Source organism: Saimiri boliviensis, chromosome 3 (genome assembly GCF_048565385.1).
Source record: "Saimiri boliviensis isolate mSaiBol1 chromosome 3, mSaiBol1.pri, whole genome shotgun sequence".
Lineage (NCBI taxonomy): Eukaryota > Metazoa > Chordata > Mammalia > Primates > Cebidae > Saimiri > Saimiri boliviensis.
This window is the reverse complement of record NC_133451.1, coordinates 166,487,137-166,501,663: the sequence shown is the minus strand read 5'-3', so window position 1 is coordinate 166,501,663 and position 14,527 is coordinate 166,487,137. Positions and strand designations below refer to the sequence as shown.

Genomic DNA, 14,527 nt, shown 5'->3' with positions numbered 1-14,527 from the left:
GAAATATAGTCTAAGCTCTAAAGGTTCATAGATTACATTCATTTTATACCAAGTTTGTTCACATATATAGATTAATTCATCAGAGTATACTTGAATACTAGCATTTTATCAAGTAAAAGAATTAAGCATTAAAAATACAGAAATAGTCTGCAATAAATTGGTTGCTGACTGATTCATGACTGGTTCATGAATCAGGACTGATCTATTCTTTGTATCTTTCTGCCCAGCTTCTCTTACGTGATCCTTGGGAGATAGCCAGTTGAAAAGAAATAACGGCAAAGTATTCTAGGATGGTCCACTAACCATAGAGTCTTTCAAGATGTGCAGGTTGCTTTTTGTATTCTTCCTGTAGGTGATCTGCCTCTTCTAGAATACAGCGATATTCTGGTATCAGAAAGTTCGTATTTCCCTCATGAACCTGTAATTCCTTATTTAAAATTAAAAACAGAAGCACTTTAATATTCAAAATTCAATCTAATATAATGTTAAAATATTGATAATTTTAGAAATCCTATGACTTAAAATAATAACCACCAGTCCATGATGACACATATACTTACTTTTAAAGCATCAATTAATTGCACTTTCTTAGCCAAAAGCAACTGATACTCCAGCTTTGGGTGGATTAGCTTTAAAGTGTGTTTGACTGATATTTCATTTATTTCTAGAAGGAGTACAGTTAGATAAATCACTTTGATCAGAAACATTAATAATGTTACAACACCACAAAATAAAAATTAGAAGGAATAATTAATTTTTTTTTTGTTTACCGTATGATATGTTGAGGTTGATTTTCCTTTTTGTAGCTTCTTTAGAAAGCACATCTTTTAGGATGGAGATAGTAGAAATGTTGTCAGATTTAAAAACTCCCTCTCCTTTTCTATAAAATTAATATATTTTTTAAAAGAATAAGCTGTAGAAGGAAGTAGTCCAGTACATATATATTTTATGATTAGTACTTAGTATTTAGATTTCATTTGACTGTAATTTCTTTTGTATATATATGTCATAATATAAAGCAAATTCAAACATGAATCCTTTACTAATATATTAATTCAGCTTCTGAATATACTTGTAAAACTAAACAAAAGATATATGCCTACTAAAGATGTGACAATTTATATAAAAACTTCATTTAAAACAACTTTTCTCTTCATTTTTTTCACCAATATTTCCAATAGCCAAACTCATATATATATATATATACACACACACACACATATATATAAAATGCACTTAGAATTGCTTACTTACATATGTTTTTCTTTGATGTAATCACACAAATTACAGTGTGACTATATGCTTTATCCTTAAAAGAAATTTGATTATCAAATATGAAAGAGTGACATCTGCTGTTTTTCATGCTCAGCATCCACTGCCACTGCTTATGGCCAGAGGACCATTATTTTTCTTTAGGGAACCACTCCTTTTTCTTTTGTCCTCTTAAGTCCATATAGTTTCAGTGGCATTGGTCTCAATCTATTTCTGAGACTTCAGGAGGAAGCATTGAGTAGTACCTTCCATACCCCTGACTACAGTGGTTCATAGCTTGACAATGATACTCAATTCTGGGACTTTTACTGGAGCTAGTGGGCAAGAAAAGCCCAAAGGCAGCTGAAAATATGTAAGACTGGATTCTAGGAACTGCTGGTGGCCATAACACTGGATGGTAAAGCCAAGGAAAGATAAAAGCAGAATTGAAGAAGGGATTAAAATCTTGATGACATCAGTTAAGCCACTGATCCAGTTGTGCCTGAGGCAGATTACTGCTAGACTTTTAAGTTATGTGAGCTGATAAATTCCTTTTATTTGGTTAAGCTGCATGCATTTGGTTCCTTTTTATGATGACCAAGTTTCCTAATTAACATGTATCATGTTTCATATACTTAATGTTGCTTTTTCATTTGTTTTTACACACACACACAAATCATGCATACCAACTGGCTATATGCAAATGATAACTGCTTTGGCTAGGTGTGGTGGCTCATGCCTGTAATGCCAGCATTTGTGAGGCTGAGATGGTGGATCACTTGAGGTCAGGAGTTTGAGACCAACCTGGCCAACATGGTGAGACCCGTCTCTACTGAAAATGCAAAAATTTGCCAGGCGTGGTGGTGCACTCCTAAAATTCCAGCTACTCAGGAGGCTGAGGCATGAGAGTCACTTGAGCCTAGGCGGAGGATGTTGCAGTGAGAACACTGCACTCCAACCTGTGAAACCCTGTCTCAAAACAAACAAAAAAGATAATTGTTTTTTGTCTAGAAAGATGAATAATACATCCTTACTACATTGATCTTAATTATGTTTTAGAAATCATGACATTTCTACTAGTCTTTAATCTTAACAGAGGATATTTAGTAAACACACAGTGCCAGGTACTATAGAATGACTGAAATGGTTATCTTCTTTTAATCATTATAACAATTAATAAAGTAAGTGCTATTATTTTCATGCCTCAGAAAAGAAAACTGAAGCTCAGAGTTAAGTAACCAGCTAAGGTCACAGAGCTGGTAAGTCACAGAGCCAGGATTCAAACCTAATTATGTCTACCTACAAAGCACATGCTTCTGTACGACCTCCCTAGTAGTTCTACCTCTTGTTGCCTAGTTTTTACCATGCTATTTTTAGAACTTAGGTGAATACATCAATTATCTGCTTAGGGAAAGAACCTTAAGAGGTTTATCTCTCCCAGATAAACAACACAAAGCAAAAGCAAACAAACAACCCCCCCTACACACACACAAAAATCACAAACAAAACAACCTATAGGCCTGGTGTGGTGGCTCACACCTATAATCCCAGCACTTTGGGAGGCCAAGGAACGAGTATTGCTTGAGTTTCAGACCAGCTTGATCAACATGGTGAAACCCTATCTCTACAGAAAATAAAAAAATTAGCTGGGCATGGTGGTGCATGGCTGTGGTCTCAGCTACTCAGGAGGGAGGTGGGAGGATCCCTTGAGCCTGGGAGGTTGCAGTAAGCTGATCGAGCCACTGCACTCTAACTGGGTGACAGAATGAGATCCTGTCTCAAAACAAAACAAACAAAAAACAACCTACAGATGTGAGAAAGAATGAGAATGCAAAAACCTTGAAGAAGCAAGAGGATTCAAGCTCAAAGGTAGATGTAGAGAAATCAGCCTTGCCTAAGAAGTAGGCCATTTCACATTCAGACAGATTAAAAAAAAGAAGAAGAAGGAAAAGTTTAGCTTCTATTATATTGAGAAGTTAAGAAAGAAATTATTAGAGCTTATAGGAGATGAGTTAGAAGTGACAGTGGAGGAGTAATGGGTGCAAGTAGAAGCTTTAGAAGAGTATAAAACAATATCATGACCTCCGTACCATATCAGAATAGCTGCAAAAAGCCTGCACGTTCTAAGCCCTAAAGTTTTAAGCCATGGTCTATTTTGTGCATAAAGAAATTCAACTGGAGTTTTTATTAATTAGGATAAATCTTCAAATCAATTTGGGTAGGACTGTCATCTTCTACAGTGTCTTCATATTGATGACTATAGAATATATTACTCCTTTTAATCAAGTCTTTTATGTCAATAAAATTTTACAGTTTTCTCATGCAGTTCTACATATTTCTAATTAAGAAAATTCCTACAGATTTTATGTGGCTATTTTGTTATTGTTATTGCTACTCTGAAAATGTCTTTTTAAATACTTTATTTTTTCACTAGTTATAGTTATTGTTGGGAATTTAGGAAGTATACTGATCTTTGCATATACATCTTTATTCAATGACTTTTCTAAACTTAGTAATTTGACTTGTTTTTCAATAGATTCTCTTGAACAGTATAGATTTTCAATCAGATTACTCATAAATAACTCCTAACTTAAAGGAAAACTTAGAAGCTATAGTTATATAAAAAACACTTGTGAACCAGTAATAAGTTTGATTTACCTGTAGATACTTTCAAGTTGTGTATCTAGAAAGGTGTTCTGAAAGTAAAATGTCACACATTCTCCTGCTGGAGGTTTCTCTGGAACTTCGGGCAGACAAAAAACCACCCAGGAGTGAACTTCGGCAAAACTGAACTGGCCCGTTAGAGTCAGTGTATTCATGGGTCTGTAATTTAATAGTAGAGGCACACATTTATATGTGGGAATACATGGAAGTACCATATGTACACATTAACAGGCAGAATTTTGCAATAGTTAAACAAATATAAAAGAACCCATTCAATTTTCCCAGATTAATCTTATACATCAAATAAATGAACACTTCAATTTCATGAAAAAAAAAATTGAACACTTATCTATACCTGCACCTGTGCTAAGTTTCAGTTAAGTGATATATGTAAAGAGGTTTTATTCAATATAACATGCTTTTCAATAAAATTCCATTTATTTGGGCATATTTCTTTTTTTTAAGTTTATTTTTTTATTTTATAGAGATGAGATCTTACTACGTTGCCCAGGCTGGTCTTGAACTCCCGGGCTCAAGCAGTCCACCTGCCTTGGCTTCCCAAATTGCTGGGATTACAGGTGTGAGCCACCATACCAAGCCCTAATTTTAAAAAAGCTTATCTAGTATTTATACCACATAAACTACAGAATATACTTATATAAGGATCTCCCTAGGGAAATAATCAGCAGAGTATGAAGGCAAAGAATTGGGATTTTGAGTAAGACAGACATAGGTTGTTCCATTATTTACTAGCTCTGTGCCATTGGACAACTTACAGAATAATAACTTCTATCTTGCAGAAATATGGTATCATAGTTTCTGTCTTGTAAAAACATGGTATTATACACACTAACGTAACATGAAAAAAACTGTAAAATAAATCAAATTTAAAATAAATCAGATGGATAATTATAAAGAGTTAAGAAAATGCAGTTTATAAAAAGAAAAGTTCAGACCAATCCTCTCATTTGCAGATGAAATAACTAAAACCTAAAGACTAAATTATTTCCCCGAAGTCAGACAGGAACAGATTGTAATCCAAGTCTCTTGATTCCCAATTTACTATTCTTTCTAGCATACCATGCCATCTCCATTAATACCAATCTTGACTTTTAAGCAAGACAGAAAAGTCTATTTTCTTAATGTTTTCCAAAAATCTTCTTTAGGAATAGTCTTCCTTACATCTTATTCAAATTACATATTTTAAATTACAGGCAGCAATACAAAGAACATGGGTTTTGGCTTCAATTCATAGCTTTAGTCCTCTTATCAGCAAGTTACTTACTTTTCTAAGCCTCCATTTCTCATTTGTAAAATGAAGATATTATTACCTGTCTTGGTGTAAGAATTAAATACCACATAAGCACCTAGTTTAATACATGGCACAAAGAAAGTAATCAGTAATTGTTCATCTCTTTCTCTTCTCTTTCATTTAAGCCCATGTTCTCTAACCTCAAAAAATTACAAAGAGATGGATGCCTAAGTTGGAATGGAAATAAAAGGCACTATCACAACCAATTGCTATATCAGTATTCCCTGAGAAGAAATATAAAAGAAATATAATATTTGAGGCTAATATAATGAGGCCCTATTCACAGAGAACTATTGCACTACCTAAAGGTTAAACAGCATTTGCTCTCACATTAGGTATCTGAGAGAGAGAACTGCTATTCTAATAATCCCTGGATAGTAATATATGAGAAAGATGGGAAAGTCCAACACAAATCAGCCTCTAAAATAAAACAAAGAATCTTGTATTTCTTAGAAATATTAAATCCATAGTATTTAAAATATTTAAAGTAAAAATTAAAGTAAATTGCTACCAGAATTCACACTATAAAAATGAAAAACAGGTCTATTTGAATTGTGTAATATCCTAAAAAGAAACTGCTCTTTCCTTTGTCCTACCTGTCATGATCAATAAAGTGAGTTCTTTGATGAAGTGAAAGAGGTTTGATGTGGTACTGGCGAACCTGGCAGGCTTTGGGTTGAATTCTTGGAGTCACATATGCTTGTAGCGTGCCATACTGGCCTTCAATTGAGCGAATCTGATTCAACACAAAAGAGGAAAGAAAATAAGAATATTTAGCAACAAAATATATCTTTAAAATGTTCAACACAAGTTATCAAGACTTACAATGCACTAAGATGCGAAGGCCTAATTCAAGAGGAGTTGGAAAGCTGTCCAGCTTCTTTTTCCTTTCCCACTCTGTTCCAATTCATGGGATGGATTGTAGTACCTCTTGAACTATACAAAAGTAACTTCTCTAATCTAATTGATCCTTTAACCCATACTTTTCATAGCATAAGGGGAAAAATATCAACATTTGATCTAAGTGGGAAATATTTTAAAAGTTTAAGCAAGATTTTTTGCAAATGTTGCATTGCAAATATTGTTGACTAGGAAGATGATAAGAAAAGAAGTGAAAATATAGAAAGAAAATAAAAAATAGATATGATAAACCTATATTTTGCAGTTTATTTTTTAAAGGGTAATAAGCTCATATTGGCAGGGATTTTTTTCCACAAGAAAGAGATTTAATAATGAACATAACAATATAAAAAAATTAATTTATAATCATCAGTATGACAATTAATATTCCTTATTTACAAATTCAAACAATAAAGAAAAATCTGGACAAAAATGTAAGTCACCGAAAATCCTTCCACATATGTCTCTCTATGTACGTTTATGAAAAAAAAGTATTTAGCATATAGTTGTTGTTATAAAAATCTATTGACAGAAAAAGTGTTTCATATAACTTAATTATCGACATTCTGTGAAAATAGAGATGTACTAGCATGACGACTTACGGTGGAGAAAAGGAAAAAAAATAGAGACGCATATCTATAATCTAATTATGGCATTTTTGGACTGGAAATTCTTTTGGGCTATTTTGAATATGATTGGCTGGATATCCTGAGAATTCAACATACTTAACAGGAAATAATAATTCACTAAGCTGTGAAGATCTAATTTAAGAGAAAGACCTAATTTAATATATTTCACATAGCTAAGTTCTATTGAGATCATATATATCTTTGCTTTCATTTCCAGTATTCGCTTTTTCCCCCTTTTCTCTGCCTCTCCTATTACCATCACCTCCCTGCTCCTCCCATCCCACTTATGCCTTCCCCATATTGTATCACTGTATGTATCAGACAGGTATGTTTCTTTTCATACCTTTCTTCATATTTATATCATTATAGATAAAAATATATACAAATTATATAGGGAGATTTTATCAGCATTTTGTTTTATGAAATTCCCTCCATGTTAACAGGTATGGATCAACTAATTCTTTATAATAGCTGTATAATATTCCAAGATATGAATAAATAGCTATTTATTCAACCATTCAATCACTGAGTATTCACCTTGGTTCCACGTTTCTGCTTCTAGAAGCAATGCTGCAATTAATTATATTCACATCTATGTGTATATGACTGCTATTTTACTGCTATTAATAGATTCCCCCAGCCAGGCGTGATGGCTCAAACCTATAATCACAGCACTTTGGGAGGCCAAGGTTGGTGGATCACCTGAGGTCATGAATTCAAGACCAGCCTGACCAACATGAAGAAACCCCATCTCAATTGAAAATACAAAGCTAGTTGGGTGTGGTCGTGGACACCTATAATCCCAGCTACTCAGAAGGCTGAGGTAGGAGAATCACTTGAACCCCAAAGGCAGAGGTTGCAGTGAGCTAAGATCACAACACTGCACTCCAGCCTGAGCAACAGAGCAAAACTCCACCTCAAAAAGAAAAAAAAAAATATATTCCCCCATATCTATTTTCCAAAGTGGCTGTAACAACTTATATATTCACCAGCTATGACTGACAGTGTTATTTTCCTCATCCCTGTCCCCTAGCATGTTGTTCTTCTAACATTTTTTGCCAATCTGCTTTTTGTTATTTTAATTTGAATTTCTCTGGCTAAAGATAAGGTAGAACATTTTTGTTTGTTAGCTATTTTGATTCCCTCTTCTGTGTTTTGGGTTTTTTTGTTTGAGATAGAGTCTCACTCCATTGCCCAGGCTGGAGTACAGTGGCACAATCTTGGCTCGCTGCAACTTCCATCTCCAGGGTTCAAGCGATTCTTGTGTCTGCGCCACCATGCCCAGCTAATTTTTTTTCCTTTTTTTTTTTTTCAGTAGAGACAGGGTTTCACCATGTTGGCCAGGCTGGTCTTGAACTCCTGACTTCAAATGATCCACCTGCCTTGGCCTCCCAAAGTGCTGGGTTTACAGGGATGAGCCACTGTGCCCAAACCTCTCTTCTGTGACTTGCCTATCCATATCCTTTGCCTATTTTCCTTACTCAGTGGTTTTTATTGTAACAATTATAGGCTGTATTTATATTTTATTGACAATTATTATCTGTTAGACAATTGAGTCTTCTTTTTTAAAACAAGTAGGTAGTTAATTCATCGGAATTTATTTTTGATATATGGCATAAGATAATTCATTTAATTTTCTTCCAGATGGATGCCAGTTGTGCCAACAGCAATTTTTAAATAGAAATGCTGATTTAACAGAAGTGTTCCCTTCTATTAAAATAGAAATGTCATGCCCTAAATTCCCATAAATGTGAAATGTATTCTGGGTTCTATTTCTAGGTTATTTTGTTGCATGGCCTATTTATTTAGGCTTAGAAATATCCTCCATTATTTTATGGTAGTTATATGGTATGTTTTATCATATGGCAAAGCAAGTTCCACCTTTTCTTCTTTTTCATAATTTCCTTGGCTCTTTTCAGGCATTTTGTCATTCTTCTATACTTTAAAATTATTATATCCAATTAAAAAAAGAGGAATATGGTGGGGCGTGGTGGCTTATGCCTGTAATTCCAGCACTTTGGAGCCAGGCAGGTAAACTGAGGTCAGGAGTTTGAGACCAACCTGGTGAAACCCTGTCTCTACTAAAATACAAAAATTAGCCAGGCATGGTGGCGCATGCCAGTAATCCCAACTACTCAGGAGGCCGAGGCATGAAAATCACTTGAACCTGAAAGGTGGCGGTTGCAGTGAGCCAGGATTGCCTCACTGCACTCCAGCCTGGGCAACAGAGCAAGACTCCATCTCAAAAACTAAAAAAAAAAAAAAAAAAAAAAAGAGAACATTGCTTTTAAACAATTTTTAGACTACTTTCAAATTTATTGGCAGAAACTTGCTCAATGTAAAATGTTTAATTAGGTCACTTACTGATAAAATATATTTCATTTTTTTAGAAATAAATTTATCTCAGTTTTCCATTTCTCTTTCAAAGTACATAAAAGGGAATGTATGCAGGCCAAAATGAATTGTTTAGGGGAAAAATCATATTTACCTGAAAATTCCTTGACCAGATGTGAAAAAAATATTGTGTAACAGCATCTCTCTTGAAAAATTTTATAAAAAAAACTTTGAGTTTCAAAACATCAGATCACCAGGAAAAAAGTTACAGTCCTTAATTTTTAGATCATAGGTCTATCAAAATGAATCCCACTACAAATCAATAAAACTAATTTGTGTGCTATGCTAAGTATTTAATTATAAAAATGACTATGTCATTAAACTGCTAAAGAAAACTTTAAAAGGTTTTCTCTAGAATGTATGGTAATAAATGATATCACTGGAATGCAATCAGCAAAATTCAGAAGGTAGAAAAATATATGGTGAATGCTCAGATACTTAAATAATGAAGTTAATTTAGAAGATGGCTGGCGTAAGCTATAAAATAAAAATCAGTAAAACCTGAACATTAAATATTTTATAATATTAAAAAAATATTGTTGATTTTTCTTAGGTGTAATAATAGTGTCGTTAAGTTAAAAAAAAAAAAGAGAGTACCTATCTTTTAGACATACTAAATTAAATTATGAATATCTTGTATTTGCTTCAAAATATTTTAGGGTAGTGAATGATAGAATAAACAAGATGGCCATGAGTTGATCATTGCTGAAGCTGTGTCATTAATACATGGGGATTTATTACTTTCATAAATGTTTGAAACTTTCTATAATAGAAAACTTGAAAAAAATGTTTCAGTTAGAGGAAATTTTAAGACCAGTAATTTTAGGCTGGGCATGGTGACTTGCCCCTGTAATCCCATGCATTGTAATCCCAGCACTTTGGGAGGTTGAGCGAGGTATGTGGACCGCTTGAGCCCAAGAATTTGAGACCAACCTTAGAAACATGGTAAAACCCAGTTTCTATTGAAAAAAAAAAAAAAAAAAATCAATGATTTTAGAGAAGGTGATTGAGAAGTAATAGCAGAGATTGTGGTTTGGCCTAAATTACAACCTGACTGATCACTCAAAATTCATTACTCCAAAACAATTCATTTCAGGAAGAAATTAACAAATAACATCATATGTTGTAAGATATACCAGCGGGAAAAAGGAAATCCAAACATTCAAGTAAAGGTAAATTCTAATATTTTTACCTTCAGTTCCAGCCTTGTGGTATTTGCCTGGCACCGATAAGTGGCAAGAAGGAAGTTGTCATTTAACTGGGAAGAATACAAAGTGGAAGAAAAGAATGAATCCATGTTTTTAGCAACAACAACAAAGCATCAATAAAAATAATAATGGTTAACATTAACTTAAGTACCTGTCATTGGTGCTAAGTGGTTTTCAAACATGTTCTAACTTATACTTACAAAAACCCTATGCACTAAATTTTACTAATTAAGTTTTAACATATGAAGAAACTAGTTTATGAAGAGTTAAATAACTTCCCCAAAGCCAGTAAGTAATGAAACTGGAATTCAAATTTCTATCTAAAGCGCAAGCTCTTTCCATCTTAATTCTTTACAATAAGATTTTTAAACATTAAGAGTTTTTCTAAAAATCTGACAATGCAAACAACAAATGTAATAGGGTTCGGCTGTGTCTCCATCCAAATCTCATCTTGAATTGTACTCCCATAATTTCCATGTGTTGTGGGAGGGACCTGGTGGGAGATAACTGAATCATGGGGCCAGTTTCTCCCATACTGTTCTTATGGTAGTGAATAAGTCTCACAAGAGCGTTTTATAAGAGAAAAACCTCTTTCTCTTGGCTCTCATTCTCTCTTCTCTTGTCTGCCACCATGTGAGATGTGCCTTTCACCTTCTGCCATGATTGTGAGGCCTCTCCAGCCTCGTGGAACTATGAGTCCAATAAAACTCTTTCTTTTATAAATTGCCCAGTCTCCTGTATGTCTTTATCAGCCGTGTAAAAATTGACTATCACAGTAACGTGGTACTGGTAGAGTACGGTGCTGCTATAGAGATGCCCGAAAATGTGGAAGTAACATTGGAACTGGGTAACAAGCAGAGGCTGGAACAGTCTGGAGGGCTCAGAAGACAGGAAAATGTGGGAAAGGGTGAAACTTCCTAGAGACTTGTTGAATGGCTGTGTCCAAAATGCTGACGGTGATGTGGACAGTGAAATCCAGCCTGAGGTGATCTCTGATGGAGATGAGGAACTTGTTGGTAACTGGAGCAAAGGTGACTCTTATTATGTTTTAGCAAAGAGCTGGCAGCATTATGCCCCTGCCCTAGAGATGTGTGGAACTTTGAACATGAGGGAGATAATTTAGGGTAACTGGCAGAAGAAATTTCTAAGCAGCAAAGCATTCAAGAGGTGACTTGAGTACTGTTAAAAGCATTCAGTTTTATGAGGGAAGGAGAGCATAAAAGTTCAGAAAATTTGCTGCCTGACAATGCAATAGAAAAAAAAATACCATTTTCTGAGAAATTCAAGTTGACTGTAGAAATTTGCATAAGTAATGAGAAGTCAAACATTAATCATCAAGACAATGGGGAAAATGTCTCCAGAGCATGTCAGGGGTCTTAAAGGCAGCCCCTCCCACCACAGGCCCTGAGGCCTAGGAGGAAGAAGTGTTTTTGTGGGCCAAGCCCAGGTCTCTGTGCTATGTGCAGCCTAGGGATTTGGTGCCCTGTGTCCCAGCTGCTCCAACCATGGCTGAAAGGTGCCAATGCAGAGCTTGGCCTGTGGCTTCAGAGGGTGCAAGCCTCAAGCTTTGGCAGCTTCTATGTTGTGTGCAGCCTGTCAGTGCACATAAGTCAATAATTAGGGTTTGGGAACCTCTGCCTAGATTTCAGAAGATGTTTGGAAATGCCTGGATGTTCAGGCAGAAGTTTGTTGCAGGGGCAAGGCTCTCACGGAAAACCTCTGTTAGGGCAGTGTGGAAGGAAAAGGTGGGGTTGGTGCCCTCACACAGAGTCCCTACTGTGGCACTGCCTAGTGAGAAGAGGACCACTGTCCTCCAGACCACAGAATGGTAGATCCACTGACAGCTTGCACTGTGCACCTGGAAAAGCCACAGATACTCAATGCCAGCCAGTGAAAGAGTCAAGATTGGGGGTATACCCTGCAAAGCCACAGGGGTGGAGCTTCCCAAGGCCATGGGAGCCCACATCTTACATCAGCATGACCTGGATGTGAGACATGAAATCAAAGGAGATAATTTTGGACCTTTACAATTTGACTGCTGGATTTTGAACTTGCATGGGGCCTATAGCCCCTTTGTTTTAGCCAATTTCTCCCATTTGGAACAGCTGTATTTGCCCAATGCCAGTACACCCATTGTATCTGGGAAGTAACTAACTTGCTTTTGATTTTACAGGTTCATAGGCAGAAGGGACTAGGCTTGTCCCAGATGAGACTTTGGAACGTGGACCTTTGAGTACATGCTGAAATTAGTTAAGATTTGGGGGACTCTTGGGAAGGCATAATTGGTTTTGAAATGTGAGAACATGAAATTTGGGAGGTGCAGAGAGGGAATGATATGGTTTGGCTGTATCCCTACCCAAATCTCATCTTGAGTTGTACTTCCATAATTCCCATGTATTGTGGGAGGGACCCAGTGGGAAATAATTGAATCATGGGGGTAGTTTCTGCCATACTGTTTCTCATGGTAGTGAATAAATCTCATGAGGTCTGATGGTTTTATAACGGAAAACCCCATTCTCTTGACTCTCATTCTCTCTTCTCTCGTCTGCCGCCATGTAAGATGTGCCTTTCACCTCCTGCCATGATTGTGAGGCCTCCCCAGCCATGTGGAACTGTGAGTGCAACAAACCTTTTTCTTTTGTAAATTGTACATTTTCTTTTGTAAATTGTAAATCCCATCCGGGTATGTCCTTATCTGCAGTGTGAAAATGGACTAACACAAAATGTTTATACTATAAAGGCACATACATCAGAGTTTGATATTAAATCTCTTTGATTTTCACAAATACTTATAAAGGAAAAAGAAACATCTTATCTCTGTATTCCCAGCAAATAGTATAGTGCCTGGCATACTGTAAGTGCTTAATACATGTTTGTTGAACTAACCTAGAGGAGTTCCTTCAAGTATTTTAACTTCTTGAAATTGAATATTAAACTACTAGAAATAGAAAAACGTAGCTAGGTGCATGGATTACAAAAACAGAGCAACGTAAGATGATTTATATGCAATTTTCGTGACTGCTATTTCTCTATTAAATAATCAAAGAAAAAAGATGGTAATATAAAAAATAAAATTCAAACATTTTAATTTCAAACCATTTAAACTCAACAGAGAGAACCAATCAATTTAAAAGTAAATATATTCTTTTTTTTTTTTTTTTTTTTTTTTTTTGAGACAGAGTCTTGCTGTGTCATCCAGGCTGATATGCAATGGTACAATCTCAGCTCACTGTAACCTCTGCCTCCTGGGTTCAAGTGACTCTCATACATCAGCCTCCCAAATAGCTGGGACTATAGGCTTATACCACCAAGCCCAGCTACTTTTTGTATTTTTAGTAGAGATGGGGTTTTGCCATGTTGGCCAGGCTGGTCTTGAACTCCTGGCCTCAAGTGATCCACCTGCCTTGGGCTAGCAAAGTGCTGCGATTACAGGCGTGAGCCACCATGCCCAGCTGTTAATATATTCTTGTATGATTAAAAACAAACATTTTATACCACATTGTTTATTGACAAATAATACAGATAACAGGTTTGGAATTAGGTTTGGGAGTGGAGAAGGAGAGGGTGAAGAACATAAAAAAGTAAGACTGGGCTGGGCACGATGGCTCACACCTGTAATCCCAGCACTTTGGGAGGCTGGGAAATGGGAGGACAGCTTGAAGCTAGTTCATCAAGACCAGCCTGGGCAACAAAGTGAGGCCCCATCTCTACAAAAAATAAAAAAAATCAGCCAGGCATCATGGCACATCCCTTTGGTCCTACGTACTCAGGAGACTGAGGCAAGAAGACAGCTTGAGCCTAGAAGCTTAAGGCTGCGGTAAGTTATGATCACGCCACTGGACTCTAGCCTCAGTGACACAGTAAGACAGTAAGATCCCCCCATCTCTTAAAAAAAAAAAAAGACTAACCATATGTTGAAAATTAGTGACGGATACATGAAAGTTATTATACTAGTCCTTCTACTTTCGTATATACTTGAAATCTCCGTAAGTTTTTTTTTAAGGTCATTGTCCTAGAAAATATATTTTAAATTAGTATGAAACATTCATTTCAAAGAATCCTTCAGTGATATAATTAAAACAGATTAATCTTTCATAGTAACTTAAGAATCAAAGATTTTAAGTTTAGGTTAACTTGATTTTCTAAATAATCATAAAAATGTAGGCCAT

The 14,527-nt window shown here is 35.7% G+C and overlaps 1 protein-coding gene across 1 annotated transcript in view; it reads right to left on the bottom strand.

The window, feature by feature from the left end:
• BBS7 (Bardet-Biedl syndrome 7) overlaps positions 1-14,527 on the bottom strand; it is a 48,308-nt gene that overhangs the window by 3,194 nt on the left and 30,587 nt on the right. Inside the window, exons 13-18 of the mRNA XM_003936229.4 lie at positions 10,343-10,408; positions 5,824-5,963; positions 3,910-4,074; positions 771-880; positions 561-664; positions 304-427 (exon numbers count right to left, since the gene is read on the bottom strand). Of these exons, the coding sequence (XP_003936278.1) occupies positions 304-427; positions 561-664; positions 771-880; positions 3,910-4,074; positions 5,824-5,963; positions 10,343-10,408 (709 nt within the window). The remainder of the gene's footprint in view (positions 1-303; positions 428-560; positions 665-770; positions 881-3,909; positions 4,075-5,823; positions 5,964-10,342; positions 10,409-14,527) is intronic.